A 12,239-nucleotide genomic window follows, 5' to 3' on the forward strand; every position below is an offset into this window, starting at 1 on the left:
GACTAGATTATTGCTGAAGAGAAGAGCAGAGGGAGGAGTAATATACCTATCCTGTCTTGCTGCTACCTCCACAGCTACTGCAAGGCACAAGGAGCCCTAAAGAGGGCTTTTGGCCCTCTGCTTTTAGGGGAGGAAATAGAGCTCGCCTGCCCTTACTGTTCTGCTTATGATGAGTCATATTCTCTCCCCTTCCACCCATAGGTGTTTGGAGACAGAGATGTTGAGGGTCTCTGTGTTGCAGAGTGGTCACTCTGCAGCTGCAGTGGAGGTACGGCCTCTGAGCACTTACTGGCCACCAGTTGCTTAGTGACATTTCTGGATGTGGCCCTGGTTCTGCAGTGGAGGAACAGGAGGTGGCTGCTGGCAGAGCCAAGCTAGCAGCTCTTCTGCCCCTCCACCAGGCGCTTGCGTCCCTCTATGATCTGCTGCACGGCTTCGTGGTCATCCAGGGTGGTTAGGTCCCCAAGCTCACTGGCCTTGTCCTCCACAATTTTCCTTAGAACCCGACGCATAATCTTCCCCGAGCGTGTCTTGGGCAGCTGGTGTGTGACCTGTGTCAGGGAGGAACAGAGCTGAGGCAGAGGGAAGGGGCTTGGCCAGGCTGCTGGGGTGTGGTGTGGGACTAGCCTCCACATGTTACCTGAACATACTCTGGAGCCGCATACTTAGCGATCTTCTTTGAGATCAGCTCCCGTAGCTCAGCAGCGAGAGTCTCCTCCGTGTAGCCACTGTCCTTCTTCAGCACAACAAACGTGTAGACTCCTGGCAGAAGGACCACCAGGTTACTAAGCACCGTGCGCAGCATGCTCCTGAGAGCCTGCCTGGACCTTGTGCTAGGAGGGGTCCTTCTCTGCTGGTAGCCTCAGGGGCTGTGCTGTACCCTGAGCTGTAAGTCCTTTTGGCCGTGGTGCAGCTGCTGCCGCCTTACGCAAAGCCCAGCTGGTCTCCTGTGTAGGTTGTGGTGGCTGTGCCGATCCTCACTAACATGCTGCGTGGCATTGGCACAGTGTTGCAGCCGGGGTTGGTGTGACAGTGCCACTTCCCACTGCAGTGTAATAGCCCTGGGAGAGGCGTTTCAGGGACAGGAAAGCAAACATCTTACCTTCTCCCTTGATCTCATGTGGGTAGCCGATGACAGCAGACTCTGCCACTGCTGCATGGTGATTCTGGAAGAGAAGAGGGCTGAGGTTTGGCTCAGTGCTTTTGGCAGGCTGGCTGCCAGCTAGGAGCTGCCCTGACCCAGCTTGGCTGCTGCAGCCCATGGTAAGGTGGAGAGATAAAGAAGAGCCTCAGATGGCCTCTGCCCTTTTTGCTTCTTGCCTCAGCAGGTCTGTCTGCAAATGCAGGTCTTGCCCCCTGCCCCTGCCTGCTTTAGGCTTGCACCTTCTAGACCGTGTTCTGTGCCTCCAGGTTGCTCCTCCAGGTCACAGAGTCTTTACTGGCCCACTGATGCTCCTTCTTAATGTGCCTGGCTGCTGCTTTGGAATCACCCACTTACAGCATCAACCGTATCAGGCTTTGTCCCTCCCTTGCTGGAGAGACCCAAAATGGGAGAGGGTGGGAGTGCTGGACCCACAGCCTGCCTGTGGGAACAGCTTGTTCCTTCCTGCTTCTGCAGCAGTGTGTTTCTGTCTGGGTATTTCAAAGAGGCTTTCCTGAGCACCAGCAGTGTGCCTTCGCTGTCGCCTTGGATGGTTTTACCTCCCACCCCCACCTCTTACCACAATATCCTCCACCTCTGCAGTGCCCAGCCGGTGTCCACTGATGTTAATGACGTCATCCAGCCGTCCTGTCAGCTGGTAGTAGCCCTCACTGGTACGATACACACCATCCCCAGTGAAGAAAAACCCTGCAGTGGCCAGAACCATGCCATGGTCACTTGTTGCAGTGAGCATGTGAGCTGCTCACCAGCTGTGCTCTCACCTCACCCCCTTCTCTCTGTAGGCATCAGGGCTCATGTACTCTGCTCCTTCCTCAACTGCTCAGGGTGAAGGTGCCTGCTTTCCTTGTTTGTCTTCTCCCTCTGTTGGTAACTGCTCTATCATCAGGCTCCTTCCCTTGTTCTGCAGTGTGCTGGCTAAGGCCCAGCCTGTCTCGTCACCACAGGCAGGGAGCACTTTGCTCCAGTGCAGGTGCCTGTGGTCCTGCTACTTCTCCCCTTTGCTTCACATGAAGACACACATGCTCTTGGGCTTGCTCAGTGCCTCTGGATGAGTGACAGAACCCAACAGGATTTGCAAGAGATGGACCACGAGGCCTCTCTGTGCTCGAGGGAACTGGGGGTAGAAGGACAATTCCACTGCCCTAAAACCACATGTGATCTAATTGGGAAGGTTGGTGGGAGACATCCATTCCCAGGGCAGTGCTGAGGTATCTGGCATGGGGAGATGAAGGGCCTCAACACTGTGGAGGGTCTGTAGAAGAACAAAGCAGCAGTACCAGCTCTCCTGAGTCCTGGCCCCATGCAGAAAACCAGCAGGTAGACCCAACCAAACACTTCTGTAGTGATCTACCATGCGTTTTCCTTACCTGGATAAGGAGTCAGATAGGTTTCCAGAAATCTCTTGTGGTCATTGTAAATGGTTCGTGCCATACCTGGCCAGGCTTGTGAGATGCAAAGGGCTCCAGAGATGTTGTTTTCCAGAAGGACGTTTCCCTGTAAAATAGTTACCTTTTAGTAGCCATGGCTGTGAGGGTACTTGGGATGTTTAGTCATTGCCTGTTTGACAACCCTGTGATGGAAATACCAGGGAAGGCAGTGAGGAGAGTCCTGTGCCCCTGACTCCAACGGGACAGGCTCAGTCTCTCCCAGCAGATGTCTGCAACCAGCTGCCCACCATGGTGGGATGCAGGGCCCGTCCAGGGAGGCTGGCTGTCCCTGCCCAGCTACCTCACCTTGGAAAGACGTATGCTAGGGAGCCCAAGCACAGCCTGTCTTGTCAGCTCAACTTCTGCGCTAATTGGAAGAATAGCTTTGCTGTTAGTTCCTTTCCAGTAAAGAAGGTCGCCATCTAGCAGAGGCGAGCAGGAAAGACGCATTTACAGATCTCTACTCCCATCAGCAAACACATGCTGCAAGTGCCTGGGGGAAAGCAGGCTGATCCAGTACCTGGGCTGCAGGTTATAAGTGTACCTTGTTGTCCAGGAGGGAGGGGGTGATCCCAAAAAAGGGTCTCATAGCCATGCCTGGAAGGATTTCAGCTCCAGGATTAGAAGGACGGGGTGAGATACAGATGCCACCTGTTTCTGAAGCAAAAGAAACTGTGATGCTCATCAAAGTCAGGGACAAGAGGAAAGCCAGGTAGCACTGCTTGGCCAACAGCCTTTGCCCTGGTCCTCGCTCCGCCCTGCTAGACGACAGGCTGGGGCTGGGTTTGCCAGAGCACTGGGGAAGGTTCTTTGCAGAAGGATGATCCTGCTCATTTAGTTCAGCAGAGATCTGCTCCCTACTATCAACTCCCTTGCGTTTCTCTGGGTTAGCTTTAAAGGCCATTTCTCTCTTTTCATGTTTTGGTGCTTGTGGCCCCTTACAACATTGCTCACAAGAGTGTCGGTAACAACCGTTCCCACTTGGCCAGCAAAGCAGCAGGTCAGTCTTAGAGCCTGGGAAAGCAGAAGCTGGAACAAGGGGTTGTACATATCTTACCAGTTTGCCACCACGTATCCACTACTGGGCACCGTGTCTCACCGACCACACGGAAGTACCACTCCCACGCCTCCTTGTTGATGGGTTCCCCCACTGCAAGGGGAAAGACAAGGGGACAGAGCTGAAAGATCAGATCAAAGACACAGCTTCCCAGGGCCTACTCGCAGAGCCGCTCCCAAATAGCGCGGTCTCCCAACTTTCTGCTCTCGTCTGCTGCTGCTCTTCGCATTTGTGGGAAGAGGCACGATCTGATGCCCAAGGATTTGCTACTCCAGCCTACGCCACCCGCAGTTACCTGAGCCAAGCACTTTGAGAGAAGAGCGGTCATACTTCTTCACCCATTCATCGCCGTATCTCAGGAGCAGACGGATGGCAGTGGGCGCCCCATAGAACTGGTTAATTTTTAACCTCTCCACTGTTTCCCAGTAGCGGCCTGGAATGGAAATAGGGCCAGTAACCATCCACACAGGTCCTCCCAGCCTGAGACCAAGATAGAGGGAGAGGAGGTGAGAGCAAGGGCTCTCTAGGAGTGCCTGGACCTTCAGCCAGGCTAATCCCACGCTGGGAAGGACTAAAGCAGTCCAGGAGCAGCAGTGGCTCCTTTTCTTCCACATCACCTAGCTCTGCTACTCTCCCTGCTGCAGGGAGGGACATTGAGAAACAGCTTTACCTCTGGAGAAACAGCAGTGGCTTCCTAACTAGAAGAAAAGATTCTTCCCCGTACAGCCCACGGTCTGCTCCTGCAGCAGCAGAACCATTGCTGGCTGTGTCTGCGCACCAAGCTGCCAGCTCTCTGCCTGCTGAGGGTCTCGCAGGGTGGCTGGGGCATGCCCCAGCTTCCCTGAGATACCTTCTCACTCACCAGGGTTAGGATGGGTGGGAGTGCTCTCAAAAAGAACTGTGGTGCCACCGTTGCAGAGGGGGCCGTAGACCACATAGGTGTGCCCTGTGATCCAGCCGATGTCTGCCACGCAGCCAAAGATGTCCCTGTCCTGGTAGCCGAACACGTACTGTGCAAGAGAGTTGAGGCAGTGAGGGGTACAGCTTGAGCCTGCCGTCCTGGCAAGGGGGACTACCGGGAGCAGGGTACCCTCTCTCAGCCCTAACATTATTGCATCCTTCTGTATTCCCACCACCCCTGGAGGGACACCTACTTCCTGCGGAGAATTTTTTAAAACATTATCAGAAAAATAGAAAATAAAATGTCAGGTGCTTTATGAAGGTGCAGGAGGAGAGAGACACTTTAAAAAAACACCAAAAACACAGCCAAATTTGCTCTTTTCCAAAGGAGACAGCTACAGCCTTTCCTTCCTTCTGCTGGTGTCCAGACAAGGCTGATCCAAGTATCCTGTAGAATGTAAACAGGAGAACTTCAGGGTGAGGATGGTCCCTCTGTACCTACGTGACCACACGGAAGGAGAGGAGTTGTAGGCAAGGGCAACGTGGAGGGCACTGCTGGGCTCCAAACGCACGGTAAGCATTTGGAAAAGCCCTGAGCTCAGTGCGGACCCCAGCGTAGGAGCACTGAGGCAGCAAGCAGAAGGACCGTGAGATGGCCTGGCCCAGAGCCGCCCCAGCTTGCCCACAGGAATTGGCGCCTCTCTGCCTCACCTGGATGAACGCAGGCCTGTGCCCTCTGTGAAAGCAGAACAAGCTCTTCTTCCTGCTGCCCTGTTTATTCCTCAGGAGACCCTTGGCTGCAAGGAGTATGAGGGAATGATGCCTGCCCTGTGAAGAGCAGCACTGAGTACCATCAGACTGGCAGCAACACGTCCATCTTCCACAAGTAGTCTATTTTCTTTACTCAGTGCCAGGAAAGCTCCCCAGGCTGGTCTCCTGCTAGCCCATCACTTCTTGCCTTCTGCTCTGGTATCTGCTGTTTCGGACCTTCTTGTCTCCTGCAGCTTGCTGTCTGCAGGCCGCCAGGTAGGGACTCCGGGCCATCAAGTGCTCCAGGGTGCTTGTAATGGAAACTTCTCCTGCCCATTCTGTCTCTGTTTAACCAAGCATTGAATTATGGCAGCAGCAGTCTGCCCCATGCCACTGCGAGATCAGAGTGTGCCGGCCATGCGTCGTGGTTCCCAGCGGTCCTGCATACTAGCATGGCCACATGCTGCTCGCTCCCTGCGTTGCCATTCTGGGATGGCAGCCCTGGCTGTCGCAAACCAGCTCTGATGGTCTCGGGATGGTCACGTATCATGCTGGGCAAAGCTGTACAGGCAGCTTAGCTCACAGGAGAACCAAGGGCTTCCACACACCGCCTGCACACACCCCAGGAGGTCTGGCCTCCAGCAGTCACGGCTGACAGAGAAGACCCAGCCAGCCCTGAGCTTGCTGTCTCATAGGGTGCATGGTCTGAGGCACTGCTGTACCTTCAGTGATGCACAGGGAGAGCCAGACCCAAAGCTAAGAGACTGTTCAGAAAGGAACTCCCTCTTCCAGAGGACTCCATATAATATCTTTCCTCTTCCCAAAGGTGACCCACAATCTTCAGGTATGGACCCTTTGTCTTGAGGGCACTCACCAACTTTTACAGATATCCTCTAATGTGCCCCTCCCAGAAGCACTGCCTTCAATCTCCCACCTGAGTTGGGGTAGTTACACTTAGAGAAAGCAAGCCAGAGCTTTTGGGTGCAAATTGGCTTCTTTCTCTTCACCCAGTAATATAAAATTACCCTTGCAAGGCTGAGCATCCCACCCAATGATTCAGTCTAGGATAGGGCAGCTAAAGAAAGAAGAAAGCCAAGAAGGTAGCTCATAGGAGTATGTGTTTGGGAGGCCCTGCTCCAGGGTGTGCATTATTCTTCCCTGCTATCTGTAGGCAGATGTGCTCTACTGAACTGATGCCCTAGGAGGGCTTCCCAGAGACTTTGCTTGGATAAAAAGGAGCTCATGGTGCAACAAGGCAGCACATATATTCCCTGCACTGCCTACAAACTGCTGGCTCATGAGAGCTCTGTGACTGGGATCCATTACCTTGTGCGTGAGAGCAGCAAACAGCAAGTAACCAGCTTGGGAATGAACCAGACCCTTGGGTTTGCCAGTACTGCCCGATGTGTAGAGAAGGAACAACATGTCTTCACTGTCCATGGCAGCAGGCTCACAGCACACATCCTCCTTCATCATCTCCTGCAGGAGAGAGCACAGCAGTTCTCTCTTGGGGTTTCACAGGGTTCCCTGTGTTGTCCCTATGCCCACTTGTGTGCCTCTTCCCTGAGCCTCCCTCCGAGCACCTCTGCCACCCTGCTCCCCCCCGCCACCTCCACTCCGCTTGCTCGCCAGCCTGACGTCTCCTCTGCTTGCTGAGCTGGTAAGTGCTCTCCTCAGCCAGAGCAGACCTGCTGAGTAAGAGGCAGCTATTTTTACACTGCCACTGCTCTGACCAGCACGGACGTCTTCCAGGAAGCCACTCTAGCACTAATTGCTTGCAGATGGGATGAGCAGAGGTGAGGAGACGTCTGTGCAGCTGCAGGGAGCTAACAGAGATGCACTGCAGGGCCTCACCTCTTAGAAACTGTGCTCCATGCTGCCTGGCTGCGTGCCACAAATAACGGGCATGTGAGCAAATTCACTGCCTGCTTCCTCGGACGCCAGCTGCCAGCAGTGCTCACAGAGGGTCCCAGGTCCAGAGCGGTGTGTGACAGTGCAGTGGCAGTCCGAGGCTGCAGTCACAGCATGTCAGCCCGTGTCTGGGGTGTTTCTAGCCCCTGGTCCATCCTGCTATGAGCCCTGGTTTGCACTGCCTGCCCCTGACAGCACAGGGCTGGTGCTGTGGGAAGAGCCACCAGTTAACCCTCTGATGGCTCCTGGGGCTCCCCTAAACTTGTGTGCAGCTCCAGCTGCCACTGCTGCTGCAGGACAATGTCCCCACATCACGTCAATGCCACCAAAACTGTCATGGCCAGCTGGGACCCTCTCTCCACCCCCTGTCCCCGCTCCCAGAGTGGACACATTGCCCAAGGGAAGCAGCAGTAGCACCAGGCAGGCTCTCACCTCCTCCAGCGGCACATCCAGGGCTGTCATAGGGACCTTGCTGTCAGTCCTCATGGAAACCAGAACCCGTTTCACTCCTGGGCACTGTTTCACAGCCTGTTCCACTGTCTTCTTCAGCTCAATAACCTTGCCACCTCTCAGCCCCTGGTTCACTGTGATCACTGTCTCCGACTGGGCTGCAGAAGGCAAAAGAGCCACATAAGCAGCTCTGTTCCTCTCCATCGGTCACACAGCAGTCTGGCTCTACCATGACCCTGCACCTCTCCTTCTGTCTCCCTTCGCGTCTTTGTTTCCCCTTTCATTCCTGCCTGTGTTGCATCTCCTCAGAGAAGACGTTGTATCCCAGCCCTTCAGTCCGTCAGATGAAGGAGAGAACCAGTCCATCCCATGGGCTGAAAGATAGTTAGGCCGTGCCATTTCCTGGGATGCTAATCCCTGCTTCATGGCCATATATCATGACAAGGACACCCCCAGTTAGCCCAGGGAGCCTGACTCAGAAAAGCTTTGCCCTGAGCCCCGCAGCTGCTGAACCAACAAGCTCAGCACTGTTCCCAAAGGGAAGGTCCTGTCCCTGTTACCCACTGGCTCTTACCATCCCGGATCCTGTCTGCTAGGGACTCTGCGCTGAACCCGGCGAACACCACAGCGTGCACAGCCCCGATGCGGGCACAGGCCAGCATGCTGGCCACTGCCAGTGGGCACGGGGGCATGTAGATTGTCACCCTGTCACCTCGTTTCACCCCTTGCCGTTTCAAGGTGTTTCCCAGGCGGCACGTCAGCTCCAGCAGTTCCCTGCCCAAAGAAGCAGTGGCACAGTTAGAGACTTTCTTGCAGATCTTATCCATGTGCGTAGAGATGGGGGGGCCTCCCCCCCCCATGCTGGAAGTCCATGGGAGAGCTGTAAAATGTCAGTGGGAAGGAAAGGGGGAGACAATCACTAACATGGGCCAGTATTTATGGAAAAGAAATAAATCAGAATGGCCTCTGTACAGAGCCTGACACTCACCAGCCAGCATGAGGAACAAGCCATAGGGCCAGCAATGGCCACTAGCAATTCCTGTGGCTCAGCAAGCCCACACCACCTCAGCTGATTTTCCAATGACAACCTGCACATTTCTCATGAGCAACAGACTGTACTCTGGAATGCTGGAGGCTATGCATGAGAAGTTAGGTATCTTCCCCCATGAAAACAGGGCTTCATGCTTTGCTAAAGCTGGGAAGGTCAAGTCCTTCAGAGCTTGTGCCCACCAGCGAGAACAATAGCTGTAGGAAAGTGATGAGCAAAATGAGGCCTCTCCTGAGAAGCATCCCTCCCAGAAACACGGCTTGGCTGCCAGTGACTCATTTCATGGAAGGGCTCTCTCTGCAGTAAGATTGGCAGGGGGAGGATGGTCGTGTTTGTCACATGAGGTCAGGAACCAGACAGGACAGAGGGCTTTGTTCTTTGTGCAGAGGGATTTAAATGGATTCTGCAGCAGAGACTCAGATAGCAGGCAAATTGGGCTGTAAGGCGAGGGTCCCCAGACCAACCAAGCAGGGCTGGACAGGCAGTGCCCCCCAGAGAGCAAAACCCTCAGCACTCCTGACGTGGATGAACACAGGACTTCCCAAGCCCACTTCACATGCAGCTGTGAATCCGATCTCTCTTGCAGAGCATTTACCTGCAAGTTAGACACCAGGAATCCTGCTGGGAAGGCACACGTGTGACTTTCCCATGGGATCTTACCTACAAACATTGCAGCACTGTCACGAGGAGCTTGCATCTGCCTCCTCATCTGGGTAGGGACCCCTTGGAGCCAGAGGGTTAATCAGGAGGTAGGCTGAAGTCTCAGATCAGTACAGGCAAGCCAACAGCCACCACACTGTTCAACTATCTGTCCAAAGGGATGCTGCATCCCCTCACATGATGCACATCAGCAGATCAGCCCTGTGCAGAGTTCATGCACGCTGTAATATGTCTCTCGCATATGCTCAGAGGTAAATACTGACCTGTACGTGACCCACACCTCCTCTCCTGGTTCATCCTTCTCCCAGATTAAGGCCACTTTGTCTGGGGCTACATGGACATGTCGGTCCAGACAATTCACTGGAAAAGATGACCCAGTCTCATTGCCAGAGCAACTCTCAGTACCTCTTTACTCGCAGAAAGCCAGCACTGGCTTTCAGATCAGGGTCAGGCTGTGGGTGTGTCTCAGCATGAGCCTTGTGCTGGAACAACCTCTGTGGATACCAGCTGGCAGACCACAAGCACCCTCTCAAGCCCGTTACAACTCCAATATCTACTAATCCCCACTACCAGCTTCCCCCTTAATTGCAATCTAATGCAGTCCAGAGCAGAAACTGCCTGAAGTCCCTTTGGAGGTCACATCCCCAATGCCCTCTGTGAGCCTGGCAAACATTAACTCAGCCAGCAGTCCAACCAGCACCACCCTGCAGCTGCCTCTGGGGTGTACCGAGGCAGTTCTTTAGTGGTGGTGCTCCTAAATAACAAATGTAGGATGAAGGGAAGGTCTGTGCAGGAAGGCTGCAGGGTGCATTTGTCCAAGATGGAAGAGAGCCAGGGCCAGGAATGCACAGCCCCTGGCTTTCCAGGGACATAGTAGCCTGAGGCTTTGGCTGTAATTCTTCTGAGAAAAGTTTCCCACGTTGCTGGCAGCTGCAGTTTCCTCAGAAACCTTGTTCTGCTCTGTGTTTTCCTTAAACCTGCTACTGAGGTCAGGGGATGATGCAGCAGCCCCAGTTTGCATACCAAAATGCGTTTTTCTCCTGACCATTTGTAGTTTTCCAGGAGAAAAAGAAACAAACACAACAGGAGGAAGAGTAAGATCTCAGATCCCAAAGGCAAGTAACTCATGATCTCCTGCCCAAATGGACTACTTAAGACCTGATTTCTGAGAGGTCTGTCTTGTAATTTGAACACTGGGACCAACGGTGCTGCAAGCAGGACACAGTGTCACCAGCCCCTATGTCTTCCCCTGGTAGCCCCCCTAACACAGTAGCCGCAGCCCACAGAAGAAGAGCTTCCCACAGAGGGGACTTCCAGTACCACTCATTGCTCCTGTATTTTGCTTTCTTCAGATATATACTGCCTTTGGGCAGGGATAATTTAGTGCAATAATTTAGTGCCGAATGCACATGGAGGCTGAGGGAGAGCAGCCCAGCTCCCAGCACACCCTGATCCAGCTGCAGCCCCTCCAGTGAGACCCGGTGGCTCTCTTAGGACCAGCCACATCATTACACTACAGCCACTGCAGGACCAACCGGACCTTTTGGGGATCCCCCTTGCTCCACCCCTTTAATTCTGTGGTCCTCTGATCTGCTCCCAAGACCAAAGCCCTTCACAGAGAGGCACCCGCAGGCACTTGGTAGACTCCCATGTCTGTCTCCCCGCTTACCTGCCACGTTCAGCTGCCCACCCAGGAACCAGGAGACCCTGCCCTGGCGCAGGTCGCAGTCCTGGACAGAGTGGAAGGGGGTGATCCAGGTGAGCCGGCTCCTCCCTAGTGCTCCCCAGAAGGTGTCCCCCTGCTCCACTGACACCTTGTACAAGCCCTGGTGGTCCTTGGGTCCGGGGAAGGCGACGGCTTCAGGCATGTAGGCAGTGAGGGGTCCATGGCTCCAGGCTCGGGCAGCAACCAACTCAGGGGGGCATCTGGGAGCCTGAGGAAGAGCTTTTGGGCAGCAAACCCTGGCCAGCAGCCTGGCCGTCATCGCAGGGTGCCTGCCTCTCACCCAGGAGATGTGTGCCTGGAGCCCTCGGGGCTGCTCAGGGGCCCGGGGAAGACTGGTCCCTGTGGGAGCTGGGGCTACGTCGCCCTGGGCTGACTGGATACAAAGCAGCTCTCCCGCATAGAGAGCCTGGGCGTCCCTTCCCCCCTCCCTCGTTCCTCTCCTCCTCTTTTCCAGAGCACTACATGGAAAAAGAAATTCAATCCCTTTAAGGGAGGGGAAAGAGGTGGACTGTAGAAATATTTGACTGAAAATAACCTTCATGCTAATCTGAGTTGTGACTGTAGCTCTTGAATAGCAGCCAGGTTCAGCTGGTGCCTGGGCTCCCCACAGGGGCCAAGGTGTCCTGGCCAGGCTCTTACCAGCCCTGCCTCTGCTCTCCTGGGGCTGTGCTGTGTCCCTGAACCCCTCTGCTTCATCCCCACTTGCCTCCCTCCCATCTCCCTCTATTCATCCCCATCCCCTTGCTCCCCACAGCCCCCCCACTGCAGCCCCTGGTCCTCTGCCTGCCATAAGGGCAGCGTGGGGCGGCTCACCTGTAAAAGTTAGGGTCCTCTTCATGCTAGCCTTGGGTGACAGGACCACCCCCTTCCCAGAATTAAGGCCCATTCTTTAAGGCAGAGGACTAGGTTGTGCTGCCTCTGGTGACCCAGGGAAGGTTTTTCTCTTGTGGTCACCTACTGCAGGAGGGAGATATCGCATCATATCCCATCTCACCTCACTTCTGGGCAGCTATCATCAGAGCTGTCTGCTCCAGCAAGCTGGGCTGGCGTCTCTGCCTCCTCCCAAACACTTCAGACCGGTCTGTACCGCAGACCCAGGGACTAGGAGCACTCAACAAGGCCATGGTGGAGCAGGGGGTGGTGGTTTG

General features: G+C 54.7%; 3 protein-coding genes across 3 annotated transcripts in view; all 3 read right to left on the minus strand.

The window, feature by feature from the left end:
• FCF1 (FCF1 rRNA-processing protein) overlaps positions 1–12,239 on the minus strand; it is a 290,016-nt gene that overhangs the window by 228,846 nt on the left and 48,931 nt on the right. The window lies entirely within an intron of this gene.
• NPC2 (NPC intracellular cholesterol transporter 2) overlaps positions 1–12,239 on the minus strand; it is a 215,457-nt gene that overhangs the window by 99,651 nt on the left and 103,567 nt on the right. The gene's annotated exons all lie outside the window — the stretch shown is intronic.
• Positions 272–11,779, minus strand: LOC104633728 (acetyl-coenzyme A synthetase 2-like, mitochondrial). Its single transcript, XM_010300027.2, has 14 exons — positions 11,035–11,779; positions 9,629–9,725; positions 8,232–8,431; positions 7,640–7,815; positions 6,623–6,775; positions 4,509–4,656; positions 3,942–4,079; positions 3,647–3,739; positions 3,134–3,246; positions 2,530–2,656; positions 1,722–1,849; positions 1,103–1,166; positions 641–762; positions 272–551 (listed from the first exon to the last, which is right to left on the minus strand). Exons 1-14 carry the CDS (start codon positions 11,630–11,632, stop codon positions 375–377), a joined length of 2,334 nt encoding a protein of 777 aa, XP_010298329.2. The 5' UTR covers positions 11,633–11,779; the 3' UTR covers positions 272–374.

Source organism: Balearica regulorum, chromosome 5 (genome assembly GCF_011004875.1).
Source record: "Balearica regulorum gibbericeps isolate bBalReg1 chromosome 5, bBalReg1.pri, whole genome shotgun sequence".
Taxonomy (NCBI): Eukaryota; Metazoa; Chordata; class Aves; order Gruiformes; family Gruidae; genus Balearica; species Balearica regulorum.